Source organism: Aethalodelphis obliquidens, unplaced genomic scaffold (assembly GCF_003676395.1).
Source record: "Aethalodelphis obliquidens isolate GAN/ISIS:26980383/991018 unplaced genomic scaffold, ASM367639v1 scaffold126, whole genome shotgun sequence".
NCBI lineage: Eukaryota > Metazoa > Chordata > Mammalia > Artiodactyla > Delphinidae > Aethalodelphis > Aethalodelphis obliquidens.
In genome coordinates this window covers 1,560,372-1,572,770 of record NW_020838070.1, presented here as the reverse complement: position 1 = coordinate 1,572,770, position 12,399 = coordinate 1,560,372, and the positions used below count along the sequence as shown (strand labels likewise).

At 46.6% G+C, this 12,399-nt stretch overlaps 1 protein-coding gene across 8 annotated transcripts in view; it reads left to right on the top strand.

The window, feature by feature from the left end:
* Nucleotides 1-12,399, top strand: part of PLEKHM1 (pleckstrin homology and RUN domain containing M1) — a 50,875-nt gene that overhangs the window by 19,692 nt on the left and 18,784 nt on the right. For 7 of the 8 annotated variants that reach the window (XM_027098855.1, XM_027098850.1, XM_027098852.1 and 4 more), the window contains one exon: nucleotides 1,156-1,561. In XM_027098855.1, coding sequence (XP_026954656.1) covers nucleotides 1,156-1,561 — 406 coding nt within the window. The remainder of the gene's footprint in view (nucleotides 1-1,155; nucleotides 1,562-12,399) is intronic. The other variant, XM_027098853.1, reaches the window with a different exon arrangement.

Here is a 12,399-nt window from a genome sequence, read left to right as displayed (position 1 = left end):
AAATCAGTTGCCCAGAAATGCATGGGTTGGTCACCTCTTCTTGTCCAAAATGTCTATGTTGTTTGGGGTTATGATGGTGTAAATAAGAGCAGAGCTCACCTAGAAGACAATCAGATGAAAACTTGAGTTCTAAAATCCTCTTTTCCATAACCGCATTAAGGGGAGTTTGATGTGTCTTCTGCACCCAGTCTAAGCCATTAGGGCAGATACGTGCGATGGTGAGATCTCTTGGGCTCCAGACAGCTTTCTTGCCACCAGAACCTGTATTTGCCCATGATGTCCTCACTGGATTCATAAGCAGAGGTGGAGACAGCAAGTAGGTTTACTTCAGAAACAGAACTTGGATTCTCGGAAGCCTCAGGAGAGGGAGGGAGAAGCAGCCACTAGCCAGTGCACATTCCAGAAGTCCCAGAACTGTGTTTGTGCGTGTGTGTGGGTGTGTGTGTGTGTGTGTGTGTGTGTGTGTACACAAAGGCAGTGACATTGGCTCCCCCGGCCCCAGACACACCACTGGGGCAGAACGTGCCAGTCCCATCAGGAACACATCCCCGTGTACACGGGCACACACACTGCACAGCTTGTATGCACTGTGCTCCAGCAGCAGCTTCTGGGGATTTGAGGCTTCTGTGGATCCACACCTAGCCCCTCACCCCGACCCTGCTGCCCAGGTACTGTTCCAGGAGCAAAGCGGGTCCTCACTTCGCCCAAGCCCGTGTCCCAGGGAGCGGAGTCTTGGAGCCCAGCTCTGAGACGTGCTGTTCACCGAGGCACTGCTGAGGTCGCCTTGGGGCAGGGACCGGCCACACAGCTGTCTGGCTGAGCCGGCTCTTCAGGCCCACCGTTAGCCTGTTCAGAGGCTGAAAGGCGGTCAGTTCCCATTCGCCCCTAGTCCTGTCCTCTGCTTTGTGGGCTCTGTCAGCTGAGATCCTGGGCCGCACAACTCACCTGCCTACCCAACCTGCCCAAGTCCCAGCCGGGCAGCAACTTTGGTGGGAGCGTCTGTGTGTGTGAGCTGGGAGCGCAGCGATGATTAAGGGGTTGGGGGTTGTTCTGTTTTGTTTTTTGTTCAATCACAAAACAGCAGTTTTCCACTTAGCCTTGGGCATTCTAGCTGACAAGCCCGTCACACAGGTTTCTTTGTTTAAAAACTTCCAGGGTGTTGTCGGAATTCAGCAAAGCCCAGGTGAACTCTGTGCCAACCGACAGACTGAGCCACGAAGCGGAGGTTCCCACGCTGCAGGCCTTGCTCGCCCTCCACGGCCTGGACACCAGCACACCCCTGCGCCTTGAGGTACCTGCAGAGCCCCGCCCCGCCCAAGCATCCCCGGGGACTCGAGATGGGGACCACAAGCAGGAGCCGCTTTCCCAGGCACCTGGCGCCCTGGGCTGGCCACAGCCGGGCAGTGCCCAAGCTGTCCCTTGGGGGAGCACTTCAGGCCAGCAGCCTCCTAGTCCGGTGAGGGAGGCGACCAGAGCAGTCGGCCAAGGAAGTGGCCAGCGGAAGCCTCCGGAGGATGATGGACCTCGACTGAGCCTTGTGGTCCCCTCGCCCACCAGTCCGGTGAGTGGTACAAGCTGGGTTTGGGGGGGGGGGGGCTGGTGAATGTCTCAGAGGCGGTGCGGGGTTTCTCCAGCTAGTGACCCCGAGTGGTCTCTGCCTTTTCCCCCTGAGCCTCTCGCCCTGCATGGTTTGGTATTAACAGCATTGTGGTGATGGAGCTCATGTTCCTTGGGGTGTGAGTGGTGGATGTGAGCCGGGCTGTGCGCCCATCTCTTCCCATGGGTGTCTCCTGTCATCTGCACATGGACCCTGTGGAGCAGGGAATTCTCACCCAACCTCAGACTCTCTTCCCTTAACCCCTGCCACTCAGGGGTTATGCCCTTATGCCTTAGGCGAGGCCCTTCACCTCACTGAGCTTTGGTTTCCTCCTCAGTACTTGTTATTATTAAATTAACATTTTCGTAAAGCACCAGGCTTTGAAAATACTCATTTTGCAACACGAAGCAGATGTCGGGCTGCACTGTCCACTTGGGCAGCCACTAGCCACGTGTGGCTCTGGAGCACTTAAAACGTGGCTCGTCCGAACTGAGATAAGCTGAGTAAGATACACACTGGATTCTGAGGACTTAGTAGGAAAAAAAGAATGTAAAATGTGTCATTCGTAATTTGATTATTGATCATGTTAAAATGAAAACATTTAAAATATGTATTTTAAATAAAATATATTATTAAAATTAATTTCACCTGTTTTTTTAAACTTTTTAAAATGTGGCCACTAGAACGTTTAAGGTGACCTGTGTGGCTTGCATTGTATTTCTGTGGGACAGCGCTGTTCTAGAATAAGCCAATCCAGTGTGTTGATGACCTGAGGAAGCCAGCTCTGGGACTGTCCTGGAGAGAGCCCCAAGGGTAGAGGCTGGAACTGTGGGCCCCGGGAAGCAGTCGTCAAGCTGTGAACCCAAGCTCTTGTGCCATTTCACATTTGTTCTTGGGTCATGAAAAGCAGAAGTAGGAATTGGAGTGCACGTGGACCCAGACACATAAAACCCAGAGCTCATCCTAGCCGCTGTCTGGGGCTTGTGTTGGGGATATAACCTTGCTCTTTCAGTTCCATCCACACACATCTCTCCTTTGGCCTGTAGCTTTCAGATCCTATAACTCAGGATGGGCCAGCACCATGAAATAGACTATAGAAGAGGCATGTCCACTCTCTTTTTTTAACAGCTTTATTGGGATATAATTCACATACCATACAATTCACCTAATTAAAGTGTATAATTCAATTTGTCTTAGTATATTCACAGATTTGTACAACCATCACCACAGTCTAATTTTAAAACATTTTCGTCTCCCATAAAAGAAACCCCCTACCCATTAGCAATCACTCCTGTCCCTTTCCCCTCCTACCTCACCCTGCTCAACCCCTGGTAACCACTCATTTCCTTTGTAGATTTGCCTGTTCTGGACATTTTACATAAATGGAATCATGTAATATGTGACACTTGTGATTGGCTTCTTTCAGTTTGCAAAATGTTTCATCCATGTTGTGGCCTGTATCAGTGCTTCATTCCTTCTCATTGCTGAGCAGTATCCCATTGTAGATTTCATTAGATGATGTATCACATTTTATTTATCCATTAATAAGTTCATGAACATTGGCGTTTTTCCTACCTTTTGGCTATTATGAATAATGCTACTGTGAACATTCATGTATAATTTTTTGCTTGGACATATGTTTTTAACCTTTTTGAATGCATACCTTGAAGCAGAATTTTGGGCTCATATGGTAGCTATATATAACCTTTTGAGGAACTGCCAAGAGCAGCTGCCTTGTTTTGTATTTCAACCAGCAGTGCGTTCCTCTACATCCTCACCAGCAGTTCTTACTGTCTGTTTTTCTTGGTTTTGCTTTTATTATAGCCATCCTAGTGGGTGACAAGTGGTATCTCATTATGGTTTTGATTTGCATTTCCCTGATGACTAATGATAGTGAGCATCTTTTTATCTAAATGCTTATTGCCACTTGTGTGTTTTCTTTGGAGAAATGTCCATTCAAAACATCTGCCCATTCTTTTTTTTTTTTAACAGATTACAGTTGTCACAGACTTTTTTTTTTTTATATTTATTTATTTGGTTGCGCTGGGTCTTAGTTGTGGCATGCGAACTCTTAGCTGCGGCGTGCATGTGGGATCTAGTTCCCCCACCAGGGATCAAACCCGGGCCCCCTGCACTGGGAGCGTGGAGTCTTATCCACTGCACCACCAGGGAAGTCCCTACCCATTCTTAAATTGGGTTATTTAATAAATGGAGTTATAGTTCTTTATATATTCTGGACACTAGACCCTTATTAGATAAATGATTTGCAGATTTTTCTCCCATTCTGTGGGTTGTCTTTTCACTTTCTTGATTATATCATTTGAAGCATAAAAGTTTTAAATTTTGCTATTGTCTGTCTTTTCTTTCGTCACTTGTGCTTTTGGTGTCATACCTAAGTACTCATTTCCTAATCCAAGGTCGTGAAGATTTACTCCCATGTGTTCTAAAAATTCTACAGTTTCATCTCTTACATTTAAATCTACGATCTAACTTCATTTTTTTGCATGTGGTTATACAGCTGTATGAGCACCATTTGTTGAAAAGGCTATTATTTCCCCATTGAATTGTCCTACTTTTCTCCTTTAAAAATTTTTTGAGGAATGGTGTATTTAAAGTACCCAGAGCCTCAGTGTACACCTCAGTGAATAATTATATATCATACACACTCTGTAACCACCATCCAGATCAAGAGTCAGAACATTTCCAGCCACCAGAAGGTTCCCTCATGCCTTCTGCCACTCACTGCCCTGCTCCAGAGGAAACCACCATTCTCACTTCTAGTCCATAAAGTTTGTCCTGTCGTTGAACTTCCTATAGATGGAATCATACAGTATGTACTCTTCTACTTGTTTGACTGAACACTATGTCTGTGAGATTCATCTGTACCTGTAGCCTGAAGCTCTAGTTTGCTCTTTTCCGTCATTCTGTAGTCTTCCACTGTAAGAATATATCACAACATTGTTATCCATTCTCCCATTAACAGACGTTTGGGTTGTTTTCAGGTTTGGGCTATTATGAAGAAAGCAGCTGTGAGCATTCTTGTACTTGCCTTTCAGTGAACCTGTGTACTCATTTCTGGGTGTACATCTAAGAGTGGAATTGCTAGGTCACTGGGTAGGCATATGTTTAGCTCTAATAGATACTGCCAAACGGTTTTCTAAAGTGCTTGTGCTAACTTATACTCACAGTAGCAATATATGAGCATTTTCATTGCTATTTATCATAGTCAATGGTATTATCAATCTTCTACACTTTGGCCACTCTAGTAGGTGTGTAGTGGTATCTCACCGTGGTTTTAATTTGCATTTCGCTGATGACTAATGATGTTGATACCTTTTCATTTGCTTTGTGGAAGCATCCTTTAAAGTCATTGTCTCATTCTTTTTTTTTTTTTTAACATCTTTATTGGAGTATAATTGCTTTTACAGTGGTGTGTTAGTTTCTGCTTTATAACAAAGTGAATCAGCTATATATATACATATATCCCCATATCTCCTCCCTCTTGCATCTCCCTCCCACCCTCCCTATCCCACCCCTCTAGGTAGTCACAAAGCCCCGAGCTGATCTCCCTGTGCTATGCGGCTGCTTCCCACTAGCTATCTATTTTACATTTGGTAGTATTTATAAGTCCGTGACACTCTCTCACTTCGTCCCAGTTTACCCTTCCCCCTCCCCGTGTCCTCAAGTCCATTCTCTACGTCTGCATCTTTGTTCCTGTCCTGCCCCTAGATTCTTCAGAACCACTTTTTTTTTAAGATTCCATATATACGTGTTAGCATATGGTATTTGTTTTTCTCTTTCTGACTTACTTCACTCTGTATGACAGACTCTAGGTCCATCCACCTCACTACAGTTGTCTCATTCTTAAATTGAGTTGTATGTGTTTTCCTTATTGATTTGTAGGGGCTCTTTATATACTGTGGATGTGTCTTTTACTGGAGAAAAACATATGTTTATAGCAAATATCTTCTTACAGTCTATGGCTGGCCTTTTAAATCTCTTAATGATATCTTTTGTTGAACAGAAGTTCTTAATTTTTAAAATTTATTTATTTATTTATTTACTTTGGCTGCGCCGGGTCTTAATTGCGGCACGCGGGGTCTTCATTGTGGCATGTGGGGTTTTTAGTTGCAGCATGTGGACTTTTTAGTTGTGGCATGCATGCAGGATCTAGTTCCCCAACCAGGGATCAAACCCAGGCCCCCTGCATTGGGAGCTCAAAGTCTTACCCACTGGACCACCAGGGAAGTCCCAGAAGTTCTTAATTTTAATGAACTTCAATTTATCAGTCTTTTTGTTTTGGATCAATGTGTTTTGTGTCTATTTTTAAAATCTGTGTCTACCCCAAGGCTATGAAGGCTGTGGAAATCCCTGTATTTTCTTCTAGAAGCTTTCATATTTTACCTTTTACAATTAGGTTTATGGTTCATCTGGGATTAGTTTTTGTGTATGGTGTGAGGTAGGTGTTTTCCAAATGGATATCTGGTTGACTTAGTACCATTTATCGAGTATGACTGTGTAAATCATGGAACTGTGTAAGTGTGGGTCAGACTCTCAGTTTTTGCTCTCTTTTTTTGGGGTGGGGTGGGCCTTGCAGCTTAGGGGATCTTAGTTCCCCAACCAGGGATTGAACCCGGGCCATCGTAGTGAAAGCGCCAAGTCCCAACCACTGGACCACCAGAGAGTTCCCCAGTTTTTGCTGTCTTGAAGGTGGCTTTAGGCCCAGAATGTCACAAGACCCTGAAGGTTGTGACTATAAAACCAGCAGCACACACTGAAGGTTGAAGAGAAAGGCTCTGAAGCCCCCACTCGAGCTAGAGGAAAGGGATGTCCCTTGTGGACAGTGGCTGTGGGCCGCAACAGGGCTCCCCAGCGTGGCCTTGACTGTGGTGAGTTCACTCCTGTCGAGGGTCTGGCTTCTGCTTTGCTGGCTCCGACATCCTATCTTGCCAGGGTCCTAGAGCTGATGGACAGAACAGCTTACCTCGTCAGCAAAGCTCCTTCTCTGCTCACCAAGCTTTGATGGTCCCCACCACCTCCACCCCCGCACTGCCTCCGTGCACCTGCTTCCAGAGCCCGCTCCTTCCAGCCCCAGCTTTTACATTTGCTGTTCCCTCTGCCTGGACCCTTTCCCAACTCACTGCTTTTCCTCACTGTCGTGTCAGCCTTCCCTGACCACCCTGTTTCAAAAGCACCATCCCCAATGACTGTCTTTCCCATTTACCTGCTTCATTTTATGACACTCATCACTAGGTTAGATTCTGTTATCACTTTCATTGTCTACGTGTTTATTTCCTGTATTTCTGTCCAGGATATTAGCTCCATGATACGAAAGACCACGTCTGTTCACTTGTGTTTTTTTTTAATATTTATTTTATTTACTTATTTGGTTGTACCGGGTCTTAGCTGCGGCCGGCAGGCTCCTTAGTTGTGGCTTGCCAGATCCTTAGTTGTGGCATGCAAACTCTTAGTTGCGGCATGCATGTGGGATCTAGTTCCCCGACCAGGGATCGAACCCGGGGCCCCTACATTGGGAGCGTGGAGTCTTAACCACTGCGCCACCAGGGAAGTCCCACGTTCACTTCTATATTGTCAGTTCTGAGCACTGTACCTGGGAAAGCATAGGTATCAGTGAATAGTTCTCAAATTGTTCAGAGACTCCCGAGATGCCAGCTTGTAAGTTTATACTGAGAAGTGCTCCACCAGGTGCCTGGGGTGGGCAGGTTGGTCTGACCAGGTCACCCTCCGCCTCCTGGCCAGCATCAGGGGAGTCTGGTTGCTGCAGGGTTGCTTGGGGACCGTGGAATCGAAGCACCGGGTGCCGAGTTCAGCGTGAGAACCTCAGATGCTCGCCCCTCCCAGAGTCTGTCTCTAGAGGGGAGCTGTGGGTCCGTCCATTCCCTTCTCAGGAGATAGTCACTGTGCTGCCCCTGCGATTCTCATCTTTCTATGCTTCTGTCATTTAGTCACTGCTATTTATCTGATACTTTATGGGGGGGAGGGAGTCACTATCAAGTTTTATAATCCCGAGAGCCATTCAGTCTTTCTTTAAAAATTTGTTTTTAATGAATTTAATTAAAAGCCCCAGCTATGGGCCAAGCACTACACTTGGTACAGCGATGCAACAGGACAAAGGCTCTGCTCCTTGGGGACAGACACTATGTTAGACAAATAACTATCTGCATCATAATTACACTGGTGATAAGTGCTGGGAAGGACAGGAGTGGGGAAACTAGGGTGACTCTGTGGCATCCGGAAGGGCGTGAGTTGGTTTCTCAGTTTAACTCCCAGAGGACAGTCTGAATTCTAAGACTTGGCCCTAATCACTGCCCTCATGGACCACTGGCCTCTGGCATGTGGTCCCCTCCCCCAGGAGGGGGAACAGGCAGTCCCTTGGCCTGACATAATGAGGACAGACTGAACAAAAGGGATTTTTTGAAAGTGGTCCAGAGACCTGACGTCCCACTCCTCTGCCAGTCCCCTCTCTGGGACTTAGCTGTTGTACACAGTGTCCTGGTCCCTGTAGTAACTCCAAGGGGCATTCTTCTGTCTTGGGTCCTGGTGGCAGGTGCTGCTCTGGCTTAGATCCTTGGTCATTGGTGATTTCCCCCCACTGTTAAAGGGGCAGCGAACGGGCCAGATATGGGGCCCTGAATGAGCAGGAGGCAGGAAGGTTTAGTGGGGGAGGGGAAACAGTGGTGTGCTGCCCTCTCCCCCGCTCCGTGTAATAACTGGGGGTCCTGGAGGGGGGCACAGCCACAGAGCTCAGTCCAGGCCCATGTGCAGAAGCTCCAAGGACCCAGTATTCCTGCTGTTTTTCTCTATTGCTTAAGAGAACAAAAGGTTTTACCTAGAGTATCACTTCCTGGTGGCCGACCTGGGGCCACTGGACCAGGTGTGAACATCTCCAAGGAGAGAGAGGCCCTCACCAGTGAGCCTACACCATCTCAAAATCCACATCTGTCTCCTGCCTTGCTTCCTCACCCCATCCGTGTTACTTTATGTTAAAGATAGTTGGATAGTCAAGGTGTATCCCCTCATCTTTTATAGCTCTGTGCCCGGCACAAAGAAGGATGACCATTCGAAACAACTTTGTAGGTGCTAGGATGGGGGTGAACACAGAATGCCATGGGAGCCCAGAAGGGGTCCCAAACCCAGCTGGGGGTGAGTGAGTAAGGACAGCTTCCAGGAGAAGGCGATGGATGACCCCTGAGCTGAGCCTCAAGGGAGAGTGGTCTCTCCCGTTAGGGCCATTATCCGGGGCTGCAGCGTTGCAGGGTTTCCCAGGTGTGTGTGCCAGGCTCCAGGAGGTGGCCTGGACAGCCATGTGATTGCTCCTCCAGCCCATTTTCCCTGGGGAGTTCCCCTAGGTCATGATGACTTAGACAGGCTTTGTTCAGAGCTGTAAATAGTCCCTAGCAGTCACCCTGATTGACACGTTGTCCTGTCACTGGCAGAAGGAAGCACCTGCCAATCTGAGGGTTTGGGGAGGAAGCTCTGGAGGCCCAGCTCTGTGAGCCCCCCCACCCCCCGCCCACCTCCAAGCTCCTGACTCAGAAAATTTGGCAGCATCTTAATGGATTAAACTGTCCAAACCAATCCTTCCGGGCATTCTGGGTAGCTCCAAGCCCTGCTCCCCCATTCCCTGTCTGCGGGAGCAGGGAGGGCAGTCTTAATTTAGGGGGTGGAAATAGCAACATCAGGATGAGGTCGGTGGCACTTAACAAAACAGCTGGGCTGTCCCACCTCTCAGGTGACTCATTTCCTCTGTGTAGACAGCCACTTAGGCGCCCAGCCAGCTTCCTCACCTCTGCTCTTCCACACTTAGGCACGGAAAGGCAGGGAGCACTTGAAATAGTGAAGAAAAGGAGGCAGAGTCCATTCCTACAAGCCTCCTGACCCCAGAGCCACCCACTTTCCTCAGCCAGTGAGCAACTTCAGACTCGGAGAGACAGCAACAGAAGGGAAGGGCTAGGGCCTGGCTGCCTGGAGCCGCAGGGGCCTGTTCAGAAGTGGGGAGCAGAGGCAGAGGGAGCTAGTGAGGTCTCTGGGTCCTGCTCACCCACGCCTCCCTCATCTCAAACCCTACAAGCAGTGCTGAAAAACCCTACATCCCTTCAACAAATGGTGCTGGGACAACTGGATATCCACATGCAAAAGAATAAAGGTGGATCCCTTCCTCACGCCCTACACAAAAATTAACTCAGGACTTCCCTGGTGGCGCAATGGTTAAGAATCCGCCTGCCAATGCGGGGGACATGGATTTGAGCCCTGGTCCAGGAAGATTCCACATGCCGCGGAGCAACTAAGCCTGTGCGCCACAACTACTGAGCCTGCGCTCTAGAGCCCGCAAGCCACAACTGCTGAGCCTGCATGCCGCAACTACTGAAGCCCACGCGCCTAGAGCCCGTGCTCTGCAGCAAGAGAAGCCCACGCACCACAACAAAGAGTAGCCCCCACTCGCCGCAACTAGAGAACGCCCGTGCACAGCAATGAAGACCCAATGCAGCCAAAAATTCATTAATTCTTTTTAAAAACCAATTAACTCAAAATTGATTGTAGACCTAAATGTAAGAGCTAAAACTGTAAACCTCTTTGCAGAAAACATAGGAGTAAGTCTTTGTAACCTTGGCTTAGGCAATGGTTTCTTAAGTGCAATACCAAAAGCACAGAGACAAAAGGAAAAATAGATAAATTGGACTTCATCAAAATTTAAAAATTTTGTGCCTTAAAGGACAACATCAAGAAAGTAAAAAGACAGCTCACAGAATTGGAGAAGTTATTTGCAAATCATGTATCTGACAAAGGCCTAGTGTCCAGAATATTTAAAAAAACACTGTAACTTGTGTTTGTTTCCTAGGGCTTCTATAACAAAAGACCATAAAATGGATGGCTTGAGACTACAGAAATGTATTACAGTAGTTCCCCTTTATCTGAGTGGATACGTTCCAAGACCCCCAGTAAACGCCTGAAACCATGGATAGTACCTAGCCCTATGTATAGTGTATTTTTTCCTATACATACATACCAATGATAAAGTTTAATTTATAAATTAGCACAGTAAAAGATTAACAACAATAACAAATAATAAAATAGAACAAGTATAACAGTATACTGTAATAAGAGTTATGTGAATGTGGCCTGCCCCCCAAAAAAAATATCTTATTGTACAAATTTAATGCCTTTAAGCACTTATCACATGCTGTGGCCATAACTTTTGCAGTTTGCGGTGCAACAGCAAAGCTGGCACAAATTTCCTTTTCCTTCTTCACAGTCTCACAGAAGATTCATTCTTACCGTAGATCTTAGCAACCTCAGAATATAATTTCTTTCTTTCCTTATTAAGTTGAGAACTTTCACCTTTTCACTTAAAGAAAGCACTTTACGGCTTGTCTGGCAGATCCGAATTGCCAGCATCACTAGTCTTGTGCTTTGGGGTCATTATTAAGTAAAATAAGGGTTCCGTGAACACGAGCACTGTGATACCATGACAGGAGATCTGATAACCAAGAGGGCTACTAAGTAAGTGACAAATGGGTGAGATACACTGGACAAAGGGATGATTCACGGCCCAGGCGGGATGGAGAAGGACGGTGCAAGACTTCATCACACTACCCGGAATGCACGCAGTGTGAAACTTGCGAATTGTTTATTTCTGGAATTTTCCACATAATATTTTTGGACCACAGTTGACTGTGGGTAACTGAAACCGCAGAAAGTGAGACCACAGATAAAGGGGAACTACTGTATCTGATATCCTGAAGGCTAGAAGTCCAAATCCAAATGGAGGCAGGATTGGTTCCTTCTGGAGATTCTGAAGCACAATCTGTTCCACGCCTTTCTCTTAACGTGTCGTGTCTCCAGCAATCTTGGGCATTCTCTGGCTTGTAGACGCATCACTCCAGGCCCTCCCTCCGTCATCCCATGGTGGCCTCCCTCTGTGTCTCTGTCTTCGCGTGGTGTTCTCTCTCTGTGTGTCTTTTCTCCTCTTATAAGGACATCAGTCACGCTGGATGAAGGGCCCACCCTACCCCAGTATGACCTCATCTTAACTAACTGCATTTGCAGCAACCCTGTTTTCACATTCTGTCACCTAACGTCACATTCTGAGGTACTGAGGGTTAGGATTTCAACATATCTTTTTTGGGGGGTGGAGCACAGTTCAACCCATAACACAAGAACAAAAGGACAAGTAAACCAATTTAAAAATGGGTAAAGGATTTGAATAGACTTTTCTCCAAAGAAAATATACAAATGACCAATAAGCACATGGAAAGATGCTCAGTGTCATTAGATGTTAGAGAAATGCAAATCAAAACCATAGGATTGCATTTCTTATTACAGCCATATGGGATGGCTATAATCAAAAATACAGATAATAACAAATGATGGAGAGGTGGTGGAGAAATTGGAACCCTCATATGTTGCTGGTGGGAATGTAAAATGGTGCAGCCACTTAGGAAAACAGTTTGGAAATTCTTCAGAAGTTCAACATAGTTATCATATGACCCATCAGTTCCACTCCTAGGTATGTACCAAGGGAACAGAAGACGAGTGTCCACAGAAAAACTTGTATGTCAAGGTTCCCTGCAGCATTATTCATAATTGCCAAAAAGTGGAAACAACCCAAACGTCCGTCAGCTGATGAGTGGATATGCAAAATGTGGTACATCCATATGTTGGAATACTATTTGGTAATAAAAAGGAATGAAGTACTGATACATGCCACACCATAGATCAACCCTGAAAACATTACGCTAAGGAAAAGAAGCCAGTTTCAAAAGACCGCATGTTATAAAATT